We start from the raw sequence: 25,529 nt of genomic DNA, 5'->3' as shown, positions 1-25,529 counted from the left end.
ATAAAATTGCATTTTCTAGTAAGACTGACTTTATTGGGTTCTTCGCCTGTCTCCTTGTACATGGACTGGCCAAGTTATCTTCCTAAAGCCCGGGGAAGTGCTAGGTGAATGGCTGCTGTAACACAGCTAGCAAGTACAAGCTTGCACTCATGAGAGGTTTGTAATGCATTTGTGAAGTCATGCTGAATCATGGTTGTTTTAAATAACAGATCTTTATGATCTTTTTCAAGTAACAGTAACACTGTTATTCTTCCTACTAGTTACATAAAAACTGTTGATGCTTATATTATTCACTTCGTATTCTGAAGCTTTTTTATACCTTTGCACAGATGCTACCACAGTGTGTTATGTTAGCTGGGGTCAGTGACTGTATCAGATTAGTGAAATCTTGTTTACTTTGCTGTTTACAAGTGTCTTAATGACAGTCTAGAACTGTCTAAAATATGCAGTAATGTTAAGATGTTGTCAGCTAGATTTAAATGTGTAAGGCTGGTGAAGGAAGACCAGAAATGGTCTATTGCTACACTGTTTCTCTGTTAAAATCTGTGATATTTATGTTAATTTGTTATATACATATTGATTGTTGAATTTCCTGTTATTGTTAAGTGCTTTATGTACAGTAAATCAGTCAGTTTATTAATTGTAATTGTGCTGTGAATAATGAAGTGTTGATAGTCTTGACTTCTAGGGCCTTAGCAAGTCAGCTGTTTGGTTGTACAGTATAAATTCAAGGAACACAATATGACTTTTACAGTTGCTATCCTAAATGCTTGGTGTGACTTAATCCAGAATTTCAGCATGCCAGCAGATCTGGGAAAAAATATTGCTGGTGATATATCAGCAATGCAGAGGCTGTTTTCTTTTAGCTGATAGCGTATTGATTGGATATCCAGAATGCAACACATCATAGCACTTATAAAATTTAGAAATATGTAATTGTGCAGAATAAAAATACTTCTTTTAAAAATGTTCTGCTTAGACACAGATAAGTCACCTGTGTCTCTTACAGAAATACGTAAAATTAGACATGAGTAATCTGATAGCGTCAACTTCTCTTCCCATTTTTTTTTCAGTGTGGCTGATCTGAAATATGCAATTCAAACAAAGTATAAGATTGCCATTCAGCACCAAGTACTGGTTGTCAGTGGAGGAGAGTGTATGGCACCAGACAGAAGAGTGTGTAGTTACAGTGCTGGAACAGTAAGTTCATGCTGCATTCTTAGCCTAAACTTTCATTTATAGGGGAAGAAAAAGAATAAATAAGGACCATGCCTTAATTTTTCTTCCATAGTTTGCTGGATTTCTTTCATTTGAGAAACAGGTGTTTATGTATTCAGCTTCTAAGTGTAGATTTTAACTTGTTCTCAAGACACATTACTCACATGAGGAAATAATTGATAATTAAACAGCAAGTTACCTTTACTCAGTGTTTGGTTTTGTTTCCTTTTTGAGTGTAGGACACCAACCCAATTTTTTTATTCAACAAAGAAATGATCTTGTGTGAACGTCCACCAGCTATCCCCAAAACCACATTTTCAGCAGAGAATGAGATGGAATTGAAAGTAGAAGAATCTCTTATGATGCCTGCAGTGTTTCATACAGTAGCATCACGAACACAGCTTGCTGTGGTAAGTAGATTGTTACTGGATTTGCACACCAAAGGAAAATATGTCAGAGGGAAAGCTTGATGTAAAACATGAAATAGTTTCTTCAAAAGGCAGTAAAAATGCTGTATTAGCGGTGATGTGCTCTTCAGAGCCTTTGTCTCAGAGTTTCAAGGTAAGTTTTGAGAGATGTGCTTGCTTCTTCAGCATGTTCAGAGCTTCTTTCAGAACTGTAGTGTGAGGCACCTTTTGAATGTGTACGTTTGCAAAAGTATTTACAAAACAAAAATGATCAGATTGCTTGGACCATGCCTTAATGCACTGCCTTATTTTCCAACAACTTTTAGTCTGCCTCAGCCTGAAATGAGAAAAGTAACTTTGGAGGCGATGTTAACTCAAGTAGAAAATTAACACTACTATTTTTAAAAGCATGTTGCCACTCTTCTGTTTTATGCTCATATTTTATGTCTAAACTGGTGAGGAATTAATAAAACAAAGCTTTTTCCCACAGTTCAGGTTGCTTATTATTGAGTACTGCCTCTTACTTGCATATTGCATATATTTACTTGCAAGTTGGTCAGAAGTGCAATTGGATTATTTCTGTGTTGTTTTGATAGGGAAAAGTGGCTCACTGCAACATGTTCAGTTAAATACTCATGTGCATGCAGTAAAAACCAGCTGCATGTTCAAGACACTGACACAATGCCTTCAGTAGTTATGTTTTATTTTTACAGATTGTTTCTGTATTAAAAACTGATCTCCTTTTCTTTACAAATTTTACGTTTAAATTTATTAAGCATTTTTCATATCTCTAAAGATTATTCCAGTTAGTGGCAGCAGGAGAATGGTTATGTGGAGTGCCTCACACAAAATGAATAGTGATATCTTTTTTGTCTTGGTAAAAAGTTTCTTAGTTTTAGTGACAACTCTAATGCAGCTAAGAAGAACATGTAGCACTTGAAGTGGCTGGGATTTAATACTACAAAGCAGAATTTAGAGAAGCTTGTTAACTGTTGTATAGAGAACAGGGATTTTGGCATCCTGGCCTGTCAGGAGGGGGAGGGTTCTCCTGAATAAAGTGAAATAATGTGACCTTGACATACTGTCTGATTTAAGGCAAGGATTGAGTCCCATAGACTCTCTTTCTCTCTCCCCCACCTCTTGACAGTTAGAGCTGACTTTGTAAGTAGGACCTTGAGTTATTAGGTGTCTGTGAGTCATATGACTGTCATAGGCAAGAGTAGATACCAATGTGAGTTCAGCTAAGGAGTAGGAGGTTTTCAGTTGTGCTCTGGTTTTACCAGCTGAAACTGAAAGTGCTTTAAAACCATTCTTTGTGAAGTATTAAGAGGAGGTTATAAAAGTAAGGAAGACTGATAGCTTCTAAATACTTCACATTGATTTGATGTGAAGGTGGGGCTGTAGTAATTGCTACAGTCTTTGTGTTTTGTTGAGGATAATGGAAGTGAAGGGTGATGATACTCAGTTTCATGTTTCTCACTGTTGTTTTATCTGGTTTCTCTGTTCTGTACCCTGTTTTTTGCTCTTAGATTCTTAATTTGGCTTTCAGTTTGGTAAAATTACTATACAACAATGGAACATATTTAGTCCCTCTGGAGTAAGCTTTTTTTATATTCCAAGGTTTTATAAAAAATACTCCTATTTAGACTTGAAAAGAATTGTTGATGCTGCCTAATATTCCCCCTTTGAGTCTGAAGACTGTATTAATACACAGTGCATGCAAGTTCATTTCAGTGTTTATGCCTTTTAAATATGTTACTTAGAAGATCTTTCTAAAGATCTAAACATATTTATAGTTGTTTCTACATTCTGGGTGCAGGTCTATAATACTATTAATATTTAGCTACAGACTGGAAACTATACAAGAGTGATCATGAGTTGATTTGCAAGGAGAAAATTAATCTTTCCATACTCAGTGTCACCTATTAGTAGTATTGCAGGACTGGAGGAAGCGGGGGCAGGAATTGTCTTTAAACAAGGGTCCAGGTAGAATTCAGGTGTTATTTTTAGCTTGCAGATTTATTTTCAGGAAGGTTATTATTTGTTCCCCACTTTTGAGAGTTCTTCCCTCCTTATAAAATGGTTATAGTGATGGTATTTGTTTTCTTATGAAAAACTTGGAAATTTATGTAAAGATTAAATAGGTAGTAATATTCTTAAATCTGACTCACCTTTACATTGACATTTTATTTTATCCAAGATTTTAAATGTTCTAAAGCCACAGGCTCTGTGTTAGGCTGTGAAAATGAATTGAGTACTTCTCTGGAATATCAGGGGACTGATAAATCCATCATGTGTAATAGAAGATTAGTAAATAGTCTGTTGTGATTTTTAGATGTACCAAGGTGTGAAACCTGTGTAAAGAAGTATTGCAGTGTTGTACTAAAGTAGTTTTTCATGATGCCTGCTTGAAGAATATTGAACAGTAATTCAGAAGAAACTGAGGGAGGACTGGGAATGTGGTTAGATCATTAATCTTCTCCAAGGTTCACCATAAGCCTCTTGCCTGGGAGGAAGAAGGAACATGGGATATTAATCCTTCTCAAAATTGATTAAGATCTGGGGAGAGCTAAAAAGGCTCTGAACCTCTGTGGTTGTGTGATTGATGCACCCAAAGTCACACTGAGAGTACTGTATGGGAGAGTTCCTACAAAATAATCCAAGCTTTGTCTTTTTATTAATTCTAGAGAAATGGTAACCTGCTTTACCAGAAAAACAGAATGGCAGTACTTGATGATGGAGAGGTTTTTGCCTGTTGTAATTAGAGCATTTTAATTAATTAAATTTGACTAAATAATATTTACTACTAATACATGTGCTATTATATGATAATGTAGTAGGGAAATAAAGGTTACATTCTAAATTATTGCTTATGAAAAAGTCTTACCTGTTTTTGTCAACAACAAGAAGCAGTGATGTATAAATATTAAAAGAAAGGAAGAATATTTGTTTCTATTTAATCTGGTATCTGCTCTGCCCAGAGACTATAGGATATGATCTTTAAAATCAGACTTGATAGGAAGTTGAAAACATAGAGTGATATATGGCCTCTAATTTTTTTTCCTCTCAGTAAAAGTAGTTCTAGGGTCTCCTTTAACAAGTATTTTTATGAATCCATGCATTGTGGCCTCTCCATCATTTTTTCTATGTCTGTTATTTTTCTGTCTGTTATTGAATTAAGTTATTTTTTTGCTTTCTGCCTTTTTTTTCTGTAATCTGTTGTTATTACTCAGGTATGGAAGTCATATTTTAGTTCATAGTGGAAGTCTTGGCATTCTTATGGCCTGTTGCATATATATATTTGTAGGATATAAGTATATGTAAAACCAGCCATTCTACCCCCCCCCCCAACAATTAACACTAATTTCTTTGAGTTACATAAAAATTAAAAAAAGCTGCATCAAAAAAGTTACAATCTTTTTTTTTGTTTCATAACTCCTAAACAAAAATTATTCCTGTGCAGAATGTATCTTGCATTTGGTTTTCCATGGTACTGTGTGTGTCAGACATCCATTTTCTGTTTCTTTGTTTTCATGATTTTAACATTTATTATGGATTTTCTTAAGTTCCTGTTCACCACCTATGATTCGTTATGTAGAATTCAAAGCATAACGATTAGGTAGCTTTAAAGAAGCTACATCTGTTCCCTTAACTAATTCCTTTACTATTTAAACTGAAATTCTAGTCACAGATTTTTACATTTGCAATATGATGTCTTTGTTCATATGGTTTTTTAAAAATCTCAGTAAAGTCAACTCTCTAAGCCTGTTTTCATTTTATGTCTTGGCATTCTGGTTTCTCCTGGGCTAAAAACTTACATTTGAGATGTCTCTGCCTGAAGGGCTCCAGGTTGCCTTTTTTGCAGCTAGCCTGGTCTCCCACCTTTCTTGCAGTTGAGCAGTTCTTGCAGTGAGCTGCAGTATGTGGACAGTGAGGTGCACACAGTGTTTGCAAAAAGTTACATGCACACCAGCTGAGAAAACAAGCTGTTCTCTACACAGAATATTGTGCAATAGGTTGTGTTGTGTCAATCTCACGGTCTTTTAACACCACTACTTAAAATAATTTCTGGTAGCATAGCCTTTAGGAAAGGATTTTTTTTTCCAAGTGATCCAACTGAAGTTTATTTTTCTGGGAGGGATATTGAACTTTTTGGGAGTGGGTATCTTTCACACTTCATGGGATGCTGCTGCTGTCATAATCAAACTGTCAATTCCTGCCAGTTCTTCTTTGAGAAGTGGAAATGAGGATGAGAAACTGTGTGGTCATTTCATTTGGTTGTGTAAAACCGCGACTGTAGTCATAGTACATAGTCATAGATCATTCTCAGTTTAGTTTCAAACACTTCAGATATTTAAGCCAAGAAGTATAGTCATGCTTCCTGAAAATTGTGGATCTACTATTTAGAGAAGTGCTCTTTTCTTCTAGAAAGTTGCTTTGAGACTCTCTGGAAATAATTATTTTAAAATATTAATGTTCTTCATGGTGTGTAGTGTTTGAAATAGTTGTGTGGCCAAGTTAATTTTGGCTAAAATATTTGTCTAATAGTCAGGGACACTTCTGGCTCCTCCTAAGAAGCCCAGATTTCTCTGTAACTCAGATCAGTCTCAATCTTTTAAAGTAATTGAGCAGGGTGTGGTAAAATGGGCTTTAGTTTATCCCAAGGTATAATGAAAGATTTACTCCAAGGCAGATCTTTCTAAATGCTACTATAGAATTTTTTTTACCTTTGTAACCAAAATTTTAGATCAAGCTTTTAAAAAATTGAAAAAAGTTGAGTGACTTGGAATCAAGCTAGTGGAAGCCAACACTTACCTTATACCATGGTTTGACTCCCTGATGTGGTGGTTTATATAATTTCTCTGTTTTTTGATGGGAAGTTCTGTCACTTGACTTCTCCAAATCTGCTTATAATATCAGAGAGAACTAGTGAAAGCATTAGTGAAGAAAGGAATTAATCTGTCACTTAGAAAATTACTTCTACTGTGCTATGCTGGTGAAATAAGTACTTTCTGAGTAGGAAATAAGTTATGAACTGTGTGGACAAATGTCCAAAGGACACAGTCATCAAAAATAACCAATATTAAAGGAGAATGGAATAAACAGCTGTCTATGGAAAGAAGTTACCATGAAATATCAGTCTCCCTCACAGTGAAGTTAACTGCTCCAATTACAGGGTTTTTTTACAACTTAAATGTTGAAGTGTACCTTAATTTAGTAGTTTCATGTTACAGCTGTGTGTGTATTAGAGATAATGGTTACTAATTTTGGTAAACAAGGTAACAATTCCTTGTTGTGAAAGCATTTATCTGCTCTTGCAGTAAGTCTGTGGAATTTTACTTTCAAGGATCATTTCTATTGGTCTGAGGTTGATTGAAACCTGTAAGGAGTCCCTTTTACAGGATTCAGACACATGGCAATAGAGGACTTTGACTTATTTCCTTCTACTACAGGGTTTTAGAAAATGGAAAGAACCCTGCATTTCCTGAGAACTTTTGTTCTTTAGAGGTAAGTCCAAATACCACTTTAGACAAAACAGACTGTTGTCCGATTTTGCTCATTCAGATGAGCAGAATTATGACAGCAGGATGCAGAGACAGTCTTGAAATACTAAACACTTCACCAGTTAATTTCTGCTTTAAATAAAACATACTTTGTTGATTCTACTGATTTTTGGTTGAAACCTAGGAAAAAGAATTCATTATAAGAAGATTCTTCATCAGAAGAATCACCTACATTTAATTTGTGATTCTCAAAGGAAATAGTTCAGCTACACTCTCTGTTACAACACCTAGCCGAAGATTAAATGCATTCTGGTGGCCCTGTGGATTTCTTGAATAATTTGGTAATGAAGATGTCATTATTTCCTCTTCAAATAACAGCACGTAGGGATTAGTCTGGGTCTTGGTATTCATGTTCTGCTAGTAGTTCTCTTTTAGGTTCTCATTCCAGTGGTGCAGTGAGGCAATTGCTGTTCTAGACATGCTGCTGTACCTCTGTAGGATGATTGTAGCCCTACAAGGCAACTGAAGTTAACTTTTGTGCTCTGTGAAGCATTGGGTGTCTGCCAGTAAGACTTGAGTGTGTCTGTGAATAGTCAATGACAAAAGCAAGCCTGTTGTTAGGCAGGCTTCCTTTTCTGTGCTGGAGCTGGCAACCTTACTGAGAAGCATTAAAACATATGTTGGATTGCAGGCCTTTATTTCTGTGCTTGATATAATTCAGTTTTTAGACTTCATTTAGCAGAGAGCTGCTTAATTCTTTCTTGTATAGAGCTATACAGTTATATAAAATAAATTGGTCTAGTGCCTTTTAAAGTAGCTTGAGATGTCTCACAAAAATGTTGTCTATGGAAGTAGACAGCATGTAGGAAGAACAAGCCACATCACCTGAAGGTTTATTTCAGAAGTGATGGCAAGATAAGAAAGGTACATTTGTGTAGCTTTTAATTTCATAGCTTCAAAGAAAATAGCTAAATTGCATAGATACTCCAAATGATGCAAAACAACTTCTCTGCTGTGTTTTCTTGCTGTGTGCTTTCACATTTTGAAAGCAGGATGACTAAAACAAAACAAATGAAATATTCGTTTAACATAGTGTTCTTCTTGTATGCACTAGTATCTGCTTAGTATAGTCAAAGTCTGAAACAGTTCTGGCATGTGCACAAATAGTTACTCCATGTGGTTTGACCTTCATTAGAGCCATCTGTTTGGACCCTCCTGAATTCAGAGTAATATTCTTTACTATTTAATGTAATGAGCTTATTTCATGATATAGCTTGAGAAACCAACATCAAAAGCACTGAAGGCACTGCTGTGTTTCTGTGGACTCTAATTGCATGCCATGCTGACATAATTCTCCTGTTTGCCTCCTACCACCTAGACAGAATTTCTTTGGCACATGTAAAAACAACTTTGAGGGGATGATAATATGGGGTGCTGTTGTAATACCTTGCATGTGTGCCCTGAAACATGTCTGTTCATTTGTACAGTCTGATTTGCAGTCTATTAGCATATGGATAACTTTGAATACATTTTACTTGAAATAAACTTTTCCAATGAATTTTGATCTCAGAGTTAGCAAAAAAAAAAATCTTTTGCCTGTGAGAGACTTAGTATGTCTCAATGCTTATGATTGAGATGATTTATGAGCAATATTAATGATGGCTTTCATAAGAGGATTTCCACTTCTCCTGTGTATACATTAAGAAGCTGCAGCTCATCTGACAACGAATACCTGGTTGCATGCTTAGATGGCCTTGGAGTATTTTTATATTATAGTTCCTTTGGGCTTGTATCTGTTTCTTTGAGAGATTCTGACACTTAGTAGAAGTCCTCCTGTTACAAGGTTTCTGAAAAATTAACAAGTATTAATTTGCTACTCTGGGAAATACTGTTCACCCTTGCTTTTCTAGGAACCGGACTGCTGGGATAGGAGCTCCTGTTTGGGTTAACTTTTAAATTGCCACCGGGTAGACTTTTAGATACAAAGTGTCAGTGCTGGTTTTCAGTTGTGTACCAAGTGGTCTCAATTGTGAGGATTTTTTTTCTACTTGTAACTTCCGTTTTGTGTTTGAAAGTGTTTTGCTGGGGAAACAAGCTTGTTAAAATGAAAATATTAAATTTGCAACACTTAGGTTCTGAAACGACTATCAAAAATGACATATAATAAAGCTTCATAGAGCAGCTCTGACTTGTAACTTTTGACTTCTGTTGTGAACACAATAAATTGATCTAGCTGAAAAATCAAACATTACCCACTAGTTAAGAATATGTCCCAAGGGGGAAAGTGGGGTCATATGAAGCCTGATGCATACTTTAACGTGTTAAACACATGAGCTGTGCTGTGCTAAGTGAGCTTGTCCAAAGGAAAATAGAACTGGCAAAAACGACTACACAGGGCATTTAAAGGAGCAGCTGAGCCCAGTCTTTACTTTGCTTGATACTCATTTGGAGGAACTGCATAAAAAGACTTCATGATTAGCTTTGATTTTGTAGGTGGCTTATATTGATTTAAACTGTTTAAAACTAATGTGTGTTTTTGTATATTCTCTCACTTCTGGGACTGTGGCTCATAGTGGTTTGGAGAGGTATGGCTCCTCATTTGACAGAAGGTTGACTTTGAGAGAGAATAATTTTTGTGAGTTGAAAGTAAAATGTTTGTGTACATATTCAGGATGTACATTAGAATTCAGCAGAGGCATTCAGTTACCTTTTCAGCTTCATATTATTGGTATAAATTTTTGTATATCTTAGGGTAAAACAGCCTGTTCTTTTGGTTCTTAACATGATAACTGAGGAAGCAGTAATTCAGCTTTTTTTTATATGCTTTGCAATTTGCCTTTGTACTTGTATACAAAGTCAATTTAAGACAGTAAAAAAATGTTCAAATGTTCAAGTCAATATTACATTAGTCAGCTTATGTACATTTAAATTTTACAACCAAACATGGGATAGTTGGAGAAAATGACTTGCAGATTTCAGCATTGTCTGGATACCATCCCAGTTGTGTTATTGGTTGATTTTTGACTTAGGAAGCAAGAGTTCCTGGAGCAATTAAAATAACCATTCTTTTCAAACTGGAAATCATCATTCTCACATGCACAGGAAGCTGCCAAAATTCAGAAAACAAGAAGAGAAATGCCACCTTTACTACAAAGTGATAGGAATTTGTATTGACAACCTAGGATTTTCTTGGAGTTGCATATATGGCTTTTTTGAATATTCATCATTCATCTGCTGATAGCTCAGGTATCAGTGATTTGAAGGACAGTAGAATTTTGTCATGTTGCTTGAAACACGGCTTGGACTTCTGAAACAGGGAGGATGATCATAACTTTCAGTATGATTGTAGAATGTTTGTTTAAAATGCCATGCAGTTTTGTGGTTTATTTCAGAATGTAAATGGTGTTGGTCCCTAAATTTTTTTGAGTGTGCATATGTGCTGCTAACCATGTGTTCAGCAGCAAATGCATTCTGAAATACACGGATGTGTTAGGTTTTTAACACTGCTTTCTCACTGTGTTTTGTATAACTTGTTTTTCCATGCATGGTTTTCTCACATGTATGATGGCACAGGGGAGTTGTGTTCAGTCCTGATTTAACAGCATGCTCAACCTGCAAAAAGTGAAAAGACCTTTTTCTTGTAGGTTAGATAGATACTAAAACCTAAAGTACAGGTGTGTGCAGGAAAGTATTTTCCAAAGAGTCTGCAACTGGTAATGTTCTGAGCTGAAGGATTTATTCTATACCTTTTTATTACTTTTTGATGTCTTGATAGGCTCTTTGAGGGGAATAGCCTTTTTCTTAAATTGCCAAATTTAAAGTAGTTTCTCTTCCTACTAGTTGAAACTTCGGAATTGATTATAATGGGCATTGCTGTTAGTACACTTTTATTAAGATCTGGTAATTGCCATATGTAGACCTCTGTTTTAATTTTGCCAAGTGGGGCAGTAAATTCTCACTCTATTATGGCAGCAAAATGCCTCTCTGTCACCCAGTGCTTTAACAGAAAACTTTACTTCCACATTGGTTTGCAGATGCCAAGTTTCAGGATATGTTTTAGAGCTTTGTGAACACTGTACTGCTTCTTATCATGTTGCATTTGGTTTATTAATCAATGAAAGACTTAAATTATTTGCCCTTCTGTTTCCTCATGCATCTGTTCTTGCACCTGATCCACCTGTGCTTTTTGCTGGCTGATTATGCTTTTTATTGTCTTGTTCGGAGCTTCTGCTTGGCTCATCAAAAATGAGCCTCATTGGACCTTGATTGCCAGTTTTTTGTACCATATTATTAGTATGAGGGTTATTATTCATGTGTGTGTACCCTGAATATTTCATATTATCAGCATTTGATTCATTTTGTAAGGTGGTTTTGGAGCTACAGTTTTCATCTTTCTGTTTTGAAGAGTTCTCAGTAAATAGTACATACTTTTTTGTCATCTAATTAACTTCCTTTATTCTTAATTCTTTAAAAAGTGTTATTTTTATGAAGTTTTAAGGTGTACAACTTCCTAGCTGTCTGAATTTCATGCTTTTATGTTAATATCTTAAATAAAGCTACAACAACAGCCTGATTAGTATTTTATTGATTGTTTTTTCAGGAAATGTATGAGGTTGCCAAGAAGCTTTGCTCCTTTTGTGAAGGTCTTGTACATGATGAACATCTACAGCATCAAGGCTGGGCTGCTATAATGGCTAATTTGGAGGATTGTACAAACTCTTACCAAAAGCTGCTTTGCAAGTTTGAAAATGTGTATTCAAGCTATTTGCAGTCCATAGATGATATCAAATTGAAACTTACACAGTAGGTTTGCTGTTAAATTCATTCTCAGTTTCCAAATTTACTCAATTTTAAACTTAGTTTGTTCAAGTGTTTTATGTCTGGTGCTTATTCTGATTAATCAAAAATGTCTTTCTTTGATTATGTGTCATGGAGAACATTCTTTTTGTTCTATGCTAGTGACTTTTTTTAACTGACATTTTCCCCTGTATTTGTCAGCACAAAGAAACCTGTATTGAATTATGTGGAAGATAAGCTCGTTAATGAACAGCTGCTTAAGAGCTGGAGTCATTCCAAATGTCCACAACAAAAAGCTGGATAACAAATTTAGACATCAGCATCTTTAAATAACTATTTACACTTTTGAATTAATTGGTTTTTAACAGCTTGAACTGATATTTAGACTTACAATCTGTGTTGAAAGTATGAAGTCATAGCATAAACTTTGAGTGGATTTGTACACTTTTGAAAGGGATGGGGGTCATGTATGTAGATACATATCTGTTGTTTGTGTGTGTGTCTGTACTTGTGTCCTGCAAACTCCAGGTGTTACTTCAAAGAAAATCTTTTATATATTTGTATCCACTGTAGTATTGTGGTATTTCTATGAGTGCTTTGCTTAACAGAATATAAATGGATATTGGATCCTTAAAAAAATGTTTTTAAATATGTTTTGTCTTAAAAACAAAAGTTCAGCTTCATAGCTTTTACCAAATAGAAACTATTCAAACTCTGCAGAAGTAGTCAGACAGAGGACACTCAAAGCTCTGATAAGAACTGTTGATATCCATGCATATGGGACACATAAGTCCCAGTTGTGCATTTAAACAAAGAAGTGGGTGTCTCTGTTTATCACTTTTTTTCATTCAGTATAAGCAAAAACTTTGACTTCTTTAACTGTCCTTCCATGATGTTGATAGTCAGCACAGCAGTTTTAAAGGGTAGTAGCAAAATAATTATGAAATCTGCTTCAATTCTAAAATGAATAACAATTCATGTTGTGGGTGATTTTTAACTAAGATTTCATATCATGTTGGTTTCTAGATACTGATGGTTTTTTCTTTTCACTTTTTTAAAAAAGCTTGGGTTCTGCTGTTTCTATCATGGCCAAGATACCACTGCTGGAGTGCCTAACAAGACATAGTTACAGAGAGTGTTTAGGAAGGCTGGAGTCTTCACCTGAACATGGAGGAGCAGAAAGTGAAGAAACTGAGGATGGGAAATCTCCTGAATTGGTGCTTTATCCTGATATATCTAAAGTGAACAGTAAATCAATGTTAGCATCATTTTGCAAGTCAGTTGAACATTCAGCTTTGGAAGGCACAGATCCTGAAAATGTAAAAGATGATAAAGAATCTGGTCAAAATGCTACTGTCCAGGACAATGAAATGTCAGTAGAATTGAAAGATGATGATCAGCCTTCCTTCAATGTGTCTTTGTTAGACTGGATAAATGTTCAAGATAGACCTAATGATGTTGAATCCCTGGTCAGAAAATGTTTTGATTCCATGAGCAGGGTAAGTTAATGATTTTTTTAAAAATCAAATTGCATTGCATTGAAGGCTGCAACTTTTTTTTCCCCACATGCAGGTGCTTTTGAAGTGACTGACTCATCTCTTTTGTGGCTTGTTTCTCGGATAACTTCCTGAATGAAAGCCAAAGCAGAGACTGGGGGGGATAAGTGTGGGGAAGGTGTTTTATGAGTTTGAATGTTAAGAATTTGATCTTTAGGAAGATGTATAATTTTATGAATGCTTGTTGTCTTGCTTTTTCAAATAGCCATTTCTTTTTGAAAGCCAAAAGCTTCTTGTAGCGTACAAGCAAAGTGACACTACTATTATTTCTTTGTCTTTTTTATAGAAGCTACATTTATAATAAAAAGATTTTCCTGGACCAAATTAATGTTTAGTTCAAAATAGTCAAGTCTTTATTAAAATATAAAAAAATATGTGGTTAATTGTGATAAATTTATAATTTATATCTTGAACTTCTTTATTACCTGATACAGAGTTGCTCAGAAGGGCCCAGTCAGCCAGTTTGTATTTCTGCTGCTGGAATTATACAACAGTGCTTGCTTTACTTTCAAAATTAATATTTTAATCAGTGAGCATTATAACCTTTTAAATTTTTTTTGCCTATAATTTTTCTTCTCTCTTTGCTTTCACTGTAGCTGATATTTCTTACATTGTCTAGCCTTGTTTGCATAGGTATAATATACTATTACAACACAACATAGCTGGAACAAAGAAAACATTTTCTGTTGTCTTTGACACTTTATTTCCTCTGTAAGGTAGGACTGGAAGACTGAATCAGTGATTTCTAAAACTCATTTGTTGTAAGGAACATCATGGTATGGTCAGTTCTGTGCATTGATATTTTGATTCTTTCTTAAAATTAATTGGAGAATTTGGCTTAATTTTAAGGGCTAAGATTTTAGTAGTGCAGAAAAGGCTAAGGAAAAGATTGGGCGTTATAAGTTTGGTTTTTTTCTTCAACAAAAACAATAATTAATTTTGTGTGCTAAAGACTTCCTATTGGCTGAAGCCTGAGACAGTTCTCCATGCTGTTTTTCAGTAAGGCTGTAAGGTGCTTTCTACTATTATAAAGCAAGAGTAACAGAACCCGCTAGATGCGTTGTGAGACAATAAATTCCATTTCTACATAATATTAACGGTACACAGATGTGTTCTAAAAGTTTTAAAAATCAGTATTGATGAGATGGATATTAAACAATTGCTTCCAAATAAATTATAGCATTCCAAAAGAAACAAAAATGCTAAGAACACTGTGGTTAAGTACATACTCTACCTTTTTTGATCAGCTTGTAGTCTTATCTGACACATATCATGTGTTTTAGAGGCTCTGTCTTGTACTTGGTTTTTCTGTCCTTGTCTTATTGAAGATTAGGCAGAAATCCTTTATTTTGACTATTGTAATTGTTTTTTAACTGCAGTCAATTTTTATGGGAAAAAGTTGTGATTGAACCTGCAAAAAATGCAGTTTCTTTTTGTATTTGTGGCATAAGCAGAATTGGCAGGTAGGGAAGGTGTTTCAGTCTGAGTATTCTGGCCATCACCAGAGCAGTTGTGATTGATCAGTCCCAATTCATCTTGGTTCATGAAAACTCCCAGAGCTTTGAAGTAATGCGTTCCCGATTCTCCATAGGAAAACATTGATTTACTTTGTTTGGATAGCAGCAAAAGCAGACAAAACATTGAATCTTTGCTTACCATTGGTTTAGAATTAGTTGAAAACAGAAGTGGCTTGCAGCTGAAAATGAAAAAAAAATCCTAAATAAATATCTTGCAACATAATTTTTCTTTTAATATTCATTTGTGGTGACACTTTAATATAAAAAAAAAAATAGAATAATAGAATAAAATGGCACTAGCTTTTTAAAATTGTTTTGCTGTTCTGCCTGCATTCTCCCCGTGCCCTTTCCTTCTTAGAAATATGAGCCATACAAATGGTTTGTAATTGCAATTCTTATTTCAAAAACTGAATTCAGGTAAGATTTTCCTGAAAGCTTAAAGCACAAGAGTAAGAGGTAGTCTTGACATAATTGGTGTGTTGCACAGAGTGCTGCTAAGTTTCTGATGCTTCTAGCCTATAAATGTTTCTACGAAATGGCACTTCTACTTCTTGGCTGCAGTAAAAGCACTGGGTAAGTAGGAGCTAACCAGATGTTTTTGTTAAGTGCTGTTATAGCCTCTTAAGTAAGAGGCTAGAAATGGAAGTTACTTTAAAGTGATGAAAAGAGCAGTATTATCTGCCAGTGAAAGTAGAGATGGATGCTTCAGGTGCAGTTAGGGTAAAGATGGGATAAAAAGAGTGGATGGAAGAAATAGGTAAGAAAGGAATGAGAGGAATAGCCACTCTTTGTAAAAAGAGATATCACAGCATAAGTTTAAGAACATAAAAAGAAAAAAAACCCACTATATTGTTCTTTAGTATTTTGTTTTTAAGAAACTTCTCTGGATTCTGCAGTGGACTAATTCAGGATGTCTTAGGGAGTAATCTTGAATAGGATGGCAGTGAAGATGATCCTGTAAAATCAATCTGGTTAAATACTTCTGTTACTGTTTCTCGATGATGGACAAGTGACTTGAGAAAAGACTAAGATTCAGAAGACATTGCATATGAAAAATTAACCTTTGATTGCAGAGAGTTTGCATGTATTTTGTCACATTAATAACAGCACTTGGTGTTTATTCTAAGGAGTTCTGGGCTATTACTAGGTTTTGGTACTTTCCCATTAAGTTCTTGGTTGGCTGTTTTGGTTTTTTGTTTGTTTCTTTGTTTGTTTGAAGTGAATGCAAGACCTATTCTTTATAGTCGCTCCTTAATTTTTAATGTTTTTCCTCTCCAGATTGCTCTCTCTAGCCCCTCCAGAAGGTTGTTTCCAGGATGAAGTGTTGTGTGTGAAAACTTTGGTTAAATAGTTGATTGAGGGGGAAATACACTTTTACTTATGCTACTGAGTCAAATAATTGCTTTTTTTTTGAGGGTGGGGTTCATTTGTATGCTCTGTAAGTGGCATAAAGCCTGCATGTTGATGAAAGAAACCAGTGCTGTAACAGCCAGTGTGACCTCACAAATGGCATCCTTTTCACTAGATTCTCATGAAAGAGATAGCATACCATAACCATTTTGGATAAATTTGGGCAAATTTGTTCATCTTCTGCTATCACCTAATGGTTTTAACTATATTCTTAACTAATGTATTTCAGGTTTACGCTAAACTCTGACCTTCATAGGAAGCAGCAATTGCCTATGTTGTTTCTAGAACTGTTATTTTAATTCACTACTCTTACAGTGAAGTGTAAAGAGTCACCCTTAATATATGTAGATATTGGTAGACTCTTAATGTTTCCAATACTTCTTTTTTTTTCTCATATATTATGAAACAACTTCAAAAACATGTTTCTGTTCGGAAAAAAACCTCTAGCTAAAAGTATGACAAATATGCTCTTTTTCCATTAGGTCTTTTCCAGTTGCTTAGAAATTATCTGCTTTAAGTAGTCAATTAAAACACTCATTTAGTGGGAAAAGATTTGCAGTTCTTGCAGCTTTTTCTGACTACCCTCTCTTTTTCATTTTCCATTGAGCCACAGTCATGATGGGTTTTCATTGTAGCTGTGTAGAGTCTGTCACAGGTCAGACTGTCCATTAGCTACAAAGTGCCTCTTCCATCTGCACCTCACCTTGTCCCAGTGTTCCTTCTCTTTATAAGGATCCACATTGCTCTGATGGTCTGGTTGGAATACTTCAGAAAAATTCATGCTGTGATACAGAATCCACATACTCATTTACTCAGAATTCTGAAACAGATGATAGATGTAGTCATACATTAGATTAAAAAAATTAAAAAGGAAAATATTTGAGGTTAAAAAAACCTCATTTGGCTAACTTAAATCACCTTTCAGTGTGTCAAATACTAATAAATTTCTTTTTTTAGCTTGATCCAAGGATCATCCAACCCTTTCTGGCAGAATGTCACCAAACTATCACCAAACTAGATAATCAGAACATGAAGGCTATTAAAGGTCTTGAGGATAGACTCTATGCATTGGACCAGATGATAGCAAGCTGCAGCAGACTGGTGAATGAACAAAAGGAACTTGCTCAGGTAATATACAGTTGTGTGTGCAGCATGGAAAGATGGTGGGCTTTTCATATGTGTATGATGTTAAAGTTACAATGAACCAGTTGCATGTCTTTCTGCAGGGTAGTTTTCAACATATCACACAGGGTAAATATGGTGCTATTTCATTATAATGACATTTAAATATTAGCAATTTTTACATCTTGTCATGTTTTTGTGTGGTCTAAAGCTACAGCTAGAAAATCAGAACTTCAGTTAGAGATAGGTGTTAAGTGTTAAGTAGATCAGTTTTAATTTTGAAAGGAGGTATTGAATCCTTGGTAATTTATCACTCAGTCATACAGGATCAGGGAATAGGTTGATTGTTGATCATCAGTGTTATAGTAAGAAAAAGTAGTATGCCTTCACTGGACAGTGTCATTTTAAGTGATAAGAAATTTAGTTAAATACTAAATATAAAATATGTAGCTCCTATTTTTAATGAACACTTCAGTATCATATGAAAGTTATTTTATTAAATTGAGTTCCTGTAAAAAGCTTGTTGTCTTGATAATTAGGATTGTTCTTTAATGTCTTGTTTGCTACTGAAAGTAAATAAAAGTCTATTTGGCAATACATGATGATGTTCAGATTTTCACCATGACCTTGTAGTTGACTCTGAAAAAAGGCATGAGTTTCTTACTCCTGCTTACACACTGATATATTATTGGTAGGGATAAATGAACAATCTTGCCTCTCTATTTTGAGGGAGCTTAGAGGCCTCTTTTGAGGAGGGCAGTGCTGGGCTGAAAATTGTGTAGGACCATGCTCCCTGTTGCCTCTTTGGTCTGGTATATGAAGGTGGATACAACCAGTACTTCTGGCAGCATTGTTTAAAAGTGGAGCCTCTCTCCCAGTAAATTCAATGAGTAAGTTTAGAAGCAAATGCTGAATCTCAGTCTTGTGGAATTTATATTGTAGGCCAGTACTAAACTCAAGTAAATTTAGCATGATGGCTAAGCTAGTCTTCCCATCCCTATGCTTGGTTGCCCTTTATTGTGAGTGGTGCTTTTTAGCTATTTTTTCCTTCTTCACTTGGATGAAGAGCCTGCCTCAAATTTGAATCCCACTTTGGAGTAAGAAGCGTTACAGTCAGCTGGAAAGAGACTTTGTCACCTTGTTTAAATGCTACTGTAAATTTAGAATTTGTACCTTTTCAAGACTTGGCAGAGACTTCAGCTTTCAAACCTCCTTCCTTGACATTTCCTTTTATAAATTGTCTATTCCTTTACTTATGATGTAAGTGTACAGTTTGCATGCAGATAAGATGTGTTGTGCTTGATTTTGGCTCTTGAGAAGAATTAGTTTCATGTGGGAATTTCTTTATGCAAGAAATAGAAATTCTTTAGCCCACGGTAGTATTGAACATGCTCCAAGTTGATGTTTAATCTTTCAAATGCCAGAAGTGGGAGGAAGGTTGTTAGCAGAAGTTAGAATGATGGTTGATCCCCTCCATCCTAGTAGCTATGTTTCTGCTGATTAAGTTTTGTGGTCTTTCACTGGTGTTGGTTAGTTATGTGAAGTTCTGTTAGGGTTGTGTTGGTAGCTGTTTGGTAGGGAAATACGGAACAAAATTGATTGGACTTGATTATAGAACTGAAAGAAAGCAGCTCTGACACTTGCTTTCTCTATGTATCATTCTGTTATACTTCTCAATGGTTACAGTAAGTTTGTTAAAATTCTTGGATTCTTTGTTCTCAAAGATGTATCACTTTCACACTTCTTGATTGTCACAAAGCTTGTGTAACAATGTCTCTCTTCCTCTAGGGATTTTTGGCTAATCAGAAGAGAGCTGAGAACTTGAAAGATCCTTCTGTGCTGCCTGATTTGTGTTTGAGTCATGCAAATCAGCTGATGATTATGTTAACTAATCACAGAAAACTGTTAGATATTAAACAGAAATGTACCACTGCCAAACAGGAGCTTGCAAATAATCTGCAAGTCAGACTGAAGTAAGTTAAAACTTCTCAACTTTATAGTACTTCCACTTGCAGCAAGTCAGTTTAAGGAATGTGTGTCTGAAGGAAATCATTACTATGAAAAGGTCAAGAGTGCAAATCTTGTAGTGTCTCTGTTAGTATGTATTCCTAATTGTTTTCTGTTAGTATATATTCCTGATTGCTTGATGTTGACTTGTTTGTATTTGTTGTTTCACTTTTGCTTCAGTTCTGTCAGTAAAAGCAATTCTATGTTTTTTGTTACTTGTGGCATATACTTCCACCTTAAGTCTTTTCTGGTGGCAAAGTTGCTGTAATATTTCTCCTCAAGCACACCAGTTGATCACCTTTCCAATAGTTATCCTGTGGTTTAGTTATATTGATGTCTGTGCTTGAAATTTTTGTATTTATTATATGATTAAAGGAATTGAAGATGGGGTTACAAAATGTGAGAATTTGTTACAGTGGCTGTTGCTTGTAGTGTGTGAGTACATTGTGTGGACTTCCCAAAGAGTGTTATGTTCTTATTTCTTTGATAGCATTCTAATCTTTAATACCTTTTGCTAAAGCTTTTCAGTAAGTATTTTTAAGATCTATAAACAAGAAGTAGTCTCTTTTTTTTTTTGCCCAGGATGTATCAGCGGTTTTTAATTCTACTGGAGAAAGTTGCATTAGTACTACTCCTAAAGTTATTTATGCTAATAACTTGAATGTCTTACCAAGACATTCAAAAACAATGACTTAACTCAAATGGTGGTAGATATATGTTTTAGGTGTCTGGATATTCTGTGTGAGAAATTAATAGGACACTGCAAGGTGACTACTGAATTCTGTACAGCTTGGTACTGTTGTTAGCCTGTTGTTGTCCCATGTGAAATGATGACATTGTTTATTTCATCCAGACATGTTGCTCATCTAATTTAAATGAAAAAAAAAATTGGCAAGATGTGATCTTCTAAAGTGTAATCTACTTTTGTAGGTGGTGTTGTTTTGTAATGCTTCATGCTGACCAAGATGGAGAGAAACTACAAGCACTGCTTCGTCTTGTAACAGAGCTCCTAGAAAGGGTCAAAGTTGTGGAGGCTCTCAGCACTGTTCCTCAGATGTACTGTTTAGCTGTTGTTGAAGTTGTGAGGAGAAAAATGTTCATAAAACACTACAGGGAGGTAAGTGAATAAAACTTTGAGACCAAACCTTTATATCAGCATATAAATTAACAAGTAACTATGTATTTTCCCCTTTCACAGTGGGCAGGTGCTTTAATAAAAGATGGGAAACATCTATATGAAGCTGAAAAGGCAAAAAGGGAATCTTTTGGTAAACTCTTTAGTAAGTACTTTCTCTTCGGTGAAGTTGAATTGTGTTAAAGTATGTCTCTTGTCTTTGTAGTTAAAATAATTTTCATCATATTCTTATTTCAAGACTTGAACATTTTCTTTTATTTAAATAGGAAGTGCATGCTGGTCATATTATTAAAAGAAAATATTTTTCCATTGATCAAATCAATTAACTAGTTCATAGAGATTAATCAAAAATAATGTGAAAGTTGTAAAATTATTATAAAAGATATGGTTTCTCATTATCACACTTAAATGCAGTTTGTGCTTAAACATGCCTTGTGAGCTTTTATGAGCCTTATTGTTCTTTTAAATAACACTTCTAAAACCATTACTGAATATTTGGGTACTGCTATGACTTTCTCTGTACTACTCCAGGAAAATCCAAAAACTAAGGCCCATGTCTAATGACCTTCACCATAAGTTTTAGGAACATAATTAAAAATAAAGATTCTACACAAAGAGTTTTGATTACTTTTTCTGCAAAGTCTGCCACTTGTGTTCTGAATAAACAGCTAAAATAAGAAAATCTAATGAAAGTTTATAAATTTTTTTTGGAAAGGAAATGAGGAAGATTACAGTGAAAATTTCAAAAATAAGTTAAGGCTTTTGCCTATGTGTACATTAAGCAAAAAGAGACTTCTGTGAAGGGAGTTCTGCTTGAATGGTGGGTTTTGTGTGATGTTCTGTGGTTGTTTGCGGTTTTATGTGGACATCAATATAAGTAGTAATGCTTCCAAATGTAGGTCAGCTACTAAACTGCAATAACTTCAGTTGATTTCTCTTGAGATGTTGCACTTCTTCCTTTAAATGAGTTATTTGTTTGGGTTTTTTCTTCAGGGAAGTCTTTTCTAAGGAATCGTTTGTTTAGAGGACTTGACTCCTGGCCTCCATCCTTTTGTGTATGTATTCATATTTTTGGGTTTATTTCATTTCTAAATGGTTTTATAAATTAAAAACCTGGGCTTTTCATTGAAGCTATATGCCCTTTGCATTGCTGTGACACATGAAGAAACTGGGAGCTAGTGTTCTCTGCCATTTCAAGTGACCTATATTAACATTGGCTTGTAACTTGCAGTGCAGTGGGAGAGGAAATGTCAGCTCTCCTTTTTAGTAGTGCAGTCCTTTTTTAGTCTGTGATATTGAAAAAAAATTAATCGTAATGATCAGAAAAAAGAAGCCAGGAGGAATAATTTGATTATCTAATTGTCTTGTGAATAATAGAGCAATAAAATTAATTGGATGGTAAAAGCAAGTAAAAGTTTTCCATGTAATCAGTGGATGAGTGGAAAAGCATTTTTGCCTCCTCATTAGCTGATAACATGAGGGCACTGTAATTAAGTATTGCCTGTTAGCTTTGATTTCATACAGCTTGGTTAATTGAAGTAAGCTAACTCCTTGATTCTAATGTTGCCATCTCACTTTGCCTTTTTAACCTTTTCAGCTTCTCCTTTTGAGCCTTTTTTGTAATTTAAAGGATACTTGGGAAATAAGAATTTTACTCACTTCAGTATCTCAAATACCAAACTGAATTAATATTTGTATGTGTAGCAGCACAATAAATAAAGCTTCAGTGCCATTTCATATCCCTTAACTTCTAAACACATCTATAGTGTTTATGAAGCTTGGTAATAGGGAGGAATTTGGACTAGATGCTCATTGTAGATCCCTTCCAGCTGGAATACTCTATTCTACTGCTGCCCAAGTACTATGCATAATTAATCATTACAAGTGTAAGGAGTGTTTTTTAGGGGCAAAGGACCAGACATGATTTCTTAAAAATTAAAATCTTTTTAAGATTTTTAAGAGGAAGAGATCAGTTTACTGCTGACTTTTCCGTGTTATTTATTAAGCTCTTCTTGATCCTTCTTTAGTCATCTGATACTTTACAGCAGTGTGTAAATTAATATCTTCTTTACAGACACGAAAACCTCGCAGATTTGACAGTGAGCTTCCAGATATCTCGTTGAGTGACTTGCAGTTTTTGCAGTCTTTCTGTCCTTCAGAAGTACAGCCATTACTCAGGTAAGGCACCTCTTTACACTTTGTGTGTTACAGAAATAGGTTTCCTGGGGGTCCTATCCTCATCAGTTTTCCACCCCCTTAGGTCATTTTCCATAAAAAACAAGCAAGGATTTTCTGATCTTATTACCATTCTTAAGCAATGATCTTCACTGACTTAATGCAGATACATATGTATTCAAGTTCTGATGGTTTGAACATATCTATTCTGTATTGAGATGTAAAGGATTTTAGGTGTTCCTTTGATCTGCCTAAAGCTAAAGACCAAAAAAATTGCTATCAGTTTTAAACTGAAATAAACTCATAACTATGTTTTGTCAGATCAGAATGAGATTTGATACTTTTTTCTTTGTGTGGTATTCTGTAGGAAATAAAATAAATGTCTTTAGCTCAGCATGAGATCATAGAGATCTCCTATATTCAATTACTACTTTTTCTCCAATTTTATTAGACTGAATTTGCTAAAAAGTGTATTTTCTTAAGTGCCTCTGCTGTCAATGGAAATCCATCATTTTGAGTAGAAGCTCTATTTCTATGTTTTTTACTTCCCAACAGTGAGGCAGACATGCATATGTAGACAGGAAAGGTACTGGTTTGTCTCAAAAGCAGTTTATGGGATTAGTTCCTTATCTAGAACTTGGAGATATCTTAGTGAAAAAGATGACTGCTAGTGTGAGCTTCCAAACTCAGAGCAGTCAAGGTGGAGAAATGCCAACCAAGATAACGGGCCAGAAATGGGTAACAACAAGTTGTGTGTAAGGTCCTGCCTAGGAGGAGAGCTATCAGTATGACCACATTCAGATCATCATCCTCTTCCTAAAAGAGATCTGCAGTTAGAGATTTGAGATTTGCTGTGATTCCTCTTTTTTAGTTTTTTATTTGTTTGTTTGTTTTGGATTTTTTTAGCCCCAAGGCCACAGTCCCACAAAACTGGGATTGCATTTACAAGGGTAAATGCAAGAGGAGGATGCTTCACTGCCATTTGTCAGGTCCACCAACAGTGTCAACCTAATACCTGTTATTGGTGCATAAGGCAGGAGCTGGATTCACAGCCTTTGTTCACCTGTCTTTTGGACTGGCATTCTTTTTGATTTAGAATTCCTGGCTATCTGTAGGGTAGCGTTGGTGGAGTTAGCGAATGTAGTGAGCTTAGTCACCATCATAGTGGATTTGCCATAAGTAATTTTATAGCTGATGTACCCTTTTAATTTATCGTGTTCTGCTCCTTGGGTTGCTCCTCATCAATTTTGTGGGGAAAAAAGTGCAAATATAGGATCTTATTCCTAATGTTTACCTGATTTTTTTAATCTGCAAGAATTTTACAATCTTCCTGGAAGTTTATACTGAGTTCAGGAAGAATTTTGCCCTGCTATTGTCAGAAAAGCAATCACTGACTTAAGACGTGTCATTTGGTTTGAATTGTAGTGACATAGCTTTCCACTTGATGGCAATAGAGGTGGGATTATGTCATTCCTCCTGGTTTCTGGGCTCATGGTTGCATTTGGTGAAAAATATAGAGGATAGTGTTGAGCTTTAAACTTATGTGGGTAAAAGCTGTCACACACCTTGGGTTGATGCTGATCTTCAGAAGAAACTTGAGAGCAGTACTTTATTTGGTGTTTTCATTTTACATGTAAAGAGTAAGCAATAAGCAAAACTGAGACCCAGCACAAAGTCTTTTTCTATCAGCACTGAACCTCTCAGCAGCATAATTAAAATGATGTTTTAATTTACTTACAGTGCTTCTGTCTTCTGAAATTGTGTTTGAGCAATGATTGAAATCTTAATTCTGCAAAAATACACTTAATGCCACTTGCCCTATATATTGAATAGAGAATGCAGAATACATTGAAGTGTAATCTGCTTTTACTATATTGTTAGTCTAGATGAACTGTTGCTTCATATTTTCAGCTTATCTTGCCACACTTGAAATGTGATCAGGATGCATTAATTTTAGGTTACCTGTCATGAAAATAAAACAGTAGAGAATTAATTGCTTGTTCAGAGGAAGAGCTGGATTGGAGAGCATCCAACTGGAGACAAAATATAGTCATTTGCAAACACAAGTGCTTCAATTAGATATCTAATCACATCTGTTACTGTCATTGGAACTCTAGGTACTACTGGCAAATGCTTTCCTTGGGAGGAAAGACTGGAATTACTTGGTCATTACTGTGTTTATTGTTATGGACTCCTTAAAAGTGCCTAAGTTTTAAATTTTAAACAAAAATACCAGGGAGTCTTCATAGACTTTTTTTTTCATATAAAATAGATGAAATTAAGAAAATACAGACCTTATAGAGAGGCAAGCTTAGTATTGTTGAAATATACACATAATAATTTAGTAAACAGTGTGGAAAAAAGTAATCCTGTACTGTTTTTAAGGGTTCCCATACTTTGTGACTTTGAACCTCTTCACCAGCATGTACGTGCTCTACATAACCTGGTCAAGGCAGCACAGAGTTTGGATGAAATGTCACAAACTATTACAGACCTGCTGAATGAGCAAAAGGTATTTTTGCTTTTCTTTATCAATAAAAAAGAGAATATTAAATTTAATACAGTAGAATATTTTCGTAACATTGTTTTATCAAACACTTTACAATGCATCTTTTTTCTTGATGTGAAGATTAACTGCATAAGTTTTCTTTCTAATCATGAAGTAGTAAATATTCTGAGAA

The 25,529-nt window shown here is 35.1% G+C and overlaps 1 protein-coding gene across 2 annotated transcripts in view; it reads left to right on the top strand.

Moving 5' to 3' along the window:
* The window catches only part of RB1CC1 (RB1 inducible coiled-coil 1), a 65,812-nt gene that overhangs the window by 16,411 nt on the left and 23,872 nt on the right, over positions 1-25,529 (top strand). For both annotated transcript variants that reach the window (XM_058801385.1, XM_058801374.1), the window contains exons 4-14: positions 1,074-1,200; positions 1,458-1,628; positions 11,730-11,932; positions 12,990-13,425; positions 17,367-17,537; positions 19,320-19,504; positions 20,469-20,655; positions 20,737-20,818; positions 21,667-21,728; positions 22,748-22,851; positions 25,234-25,360. In XM_058801385.1, coding sequence (XP_058657368.1) covers positions 1,074-1,200; positions 1,458-1,628; positions 11,730-11,932; positions 12,990-13,425; positions 17,367-17,537; positions 19,320-19,504; positions 20,469-20,655; positions 20,737-20,818; positions 21,667-21,728; positions 22,748-22,851; positions 25,234-25,360 — 1,855 coding nt within the window. The remainder of the gene's footprint in view (positions 1-1,073; positions 1,201-1,457; positions 1,629-11,729; positions 11,933-12,989; positions 13,426-17,366; positions 17,538-19,319; positions 19,505-20,468; positions 20,656-20,736; positions 20,819-21,666; positions 21,729-22,747; positions 22,852-25,233; positions 25,361-25,529) is intronic.

The sequence above is a fragment of the Ammospiza caudacuta genome, chromosome 1 (assembly GCF_027887145.1).
Source record: "Ammospiza caudacuta isolate bAmmCau1 chromosome 1, bAmmCau1.pri, whole genome shotgun sequence".
NCBI lineage: Eukaryota > Metazoa > Chordata > Aves > Passeriformes > Passerellidae > Ammospiza > Ammospiza caudacuta.
This window is presented reverse-complemented; position numbering and strand designations above follow the sequence as displayed.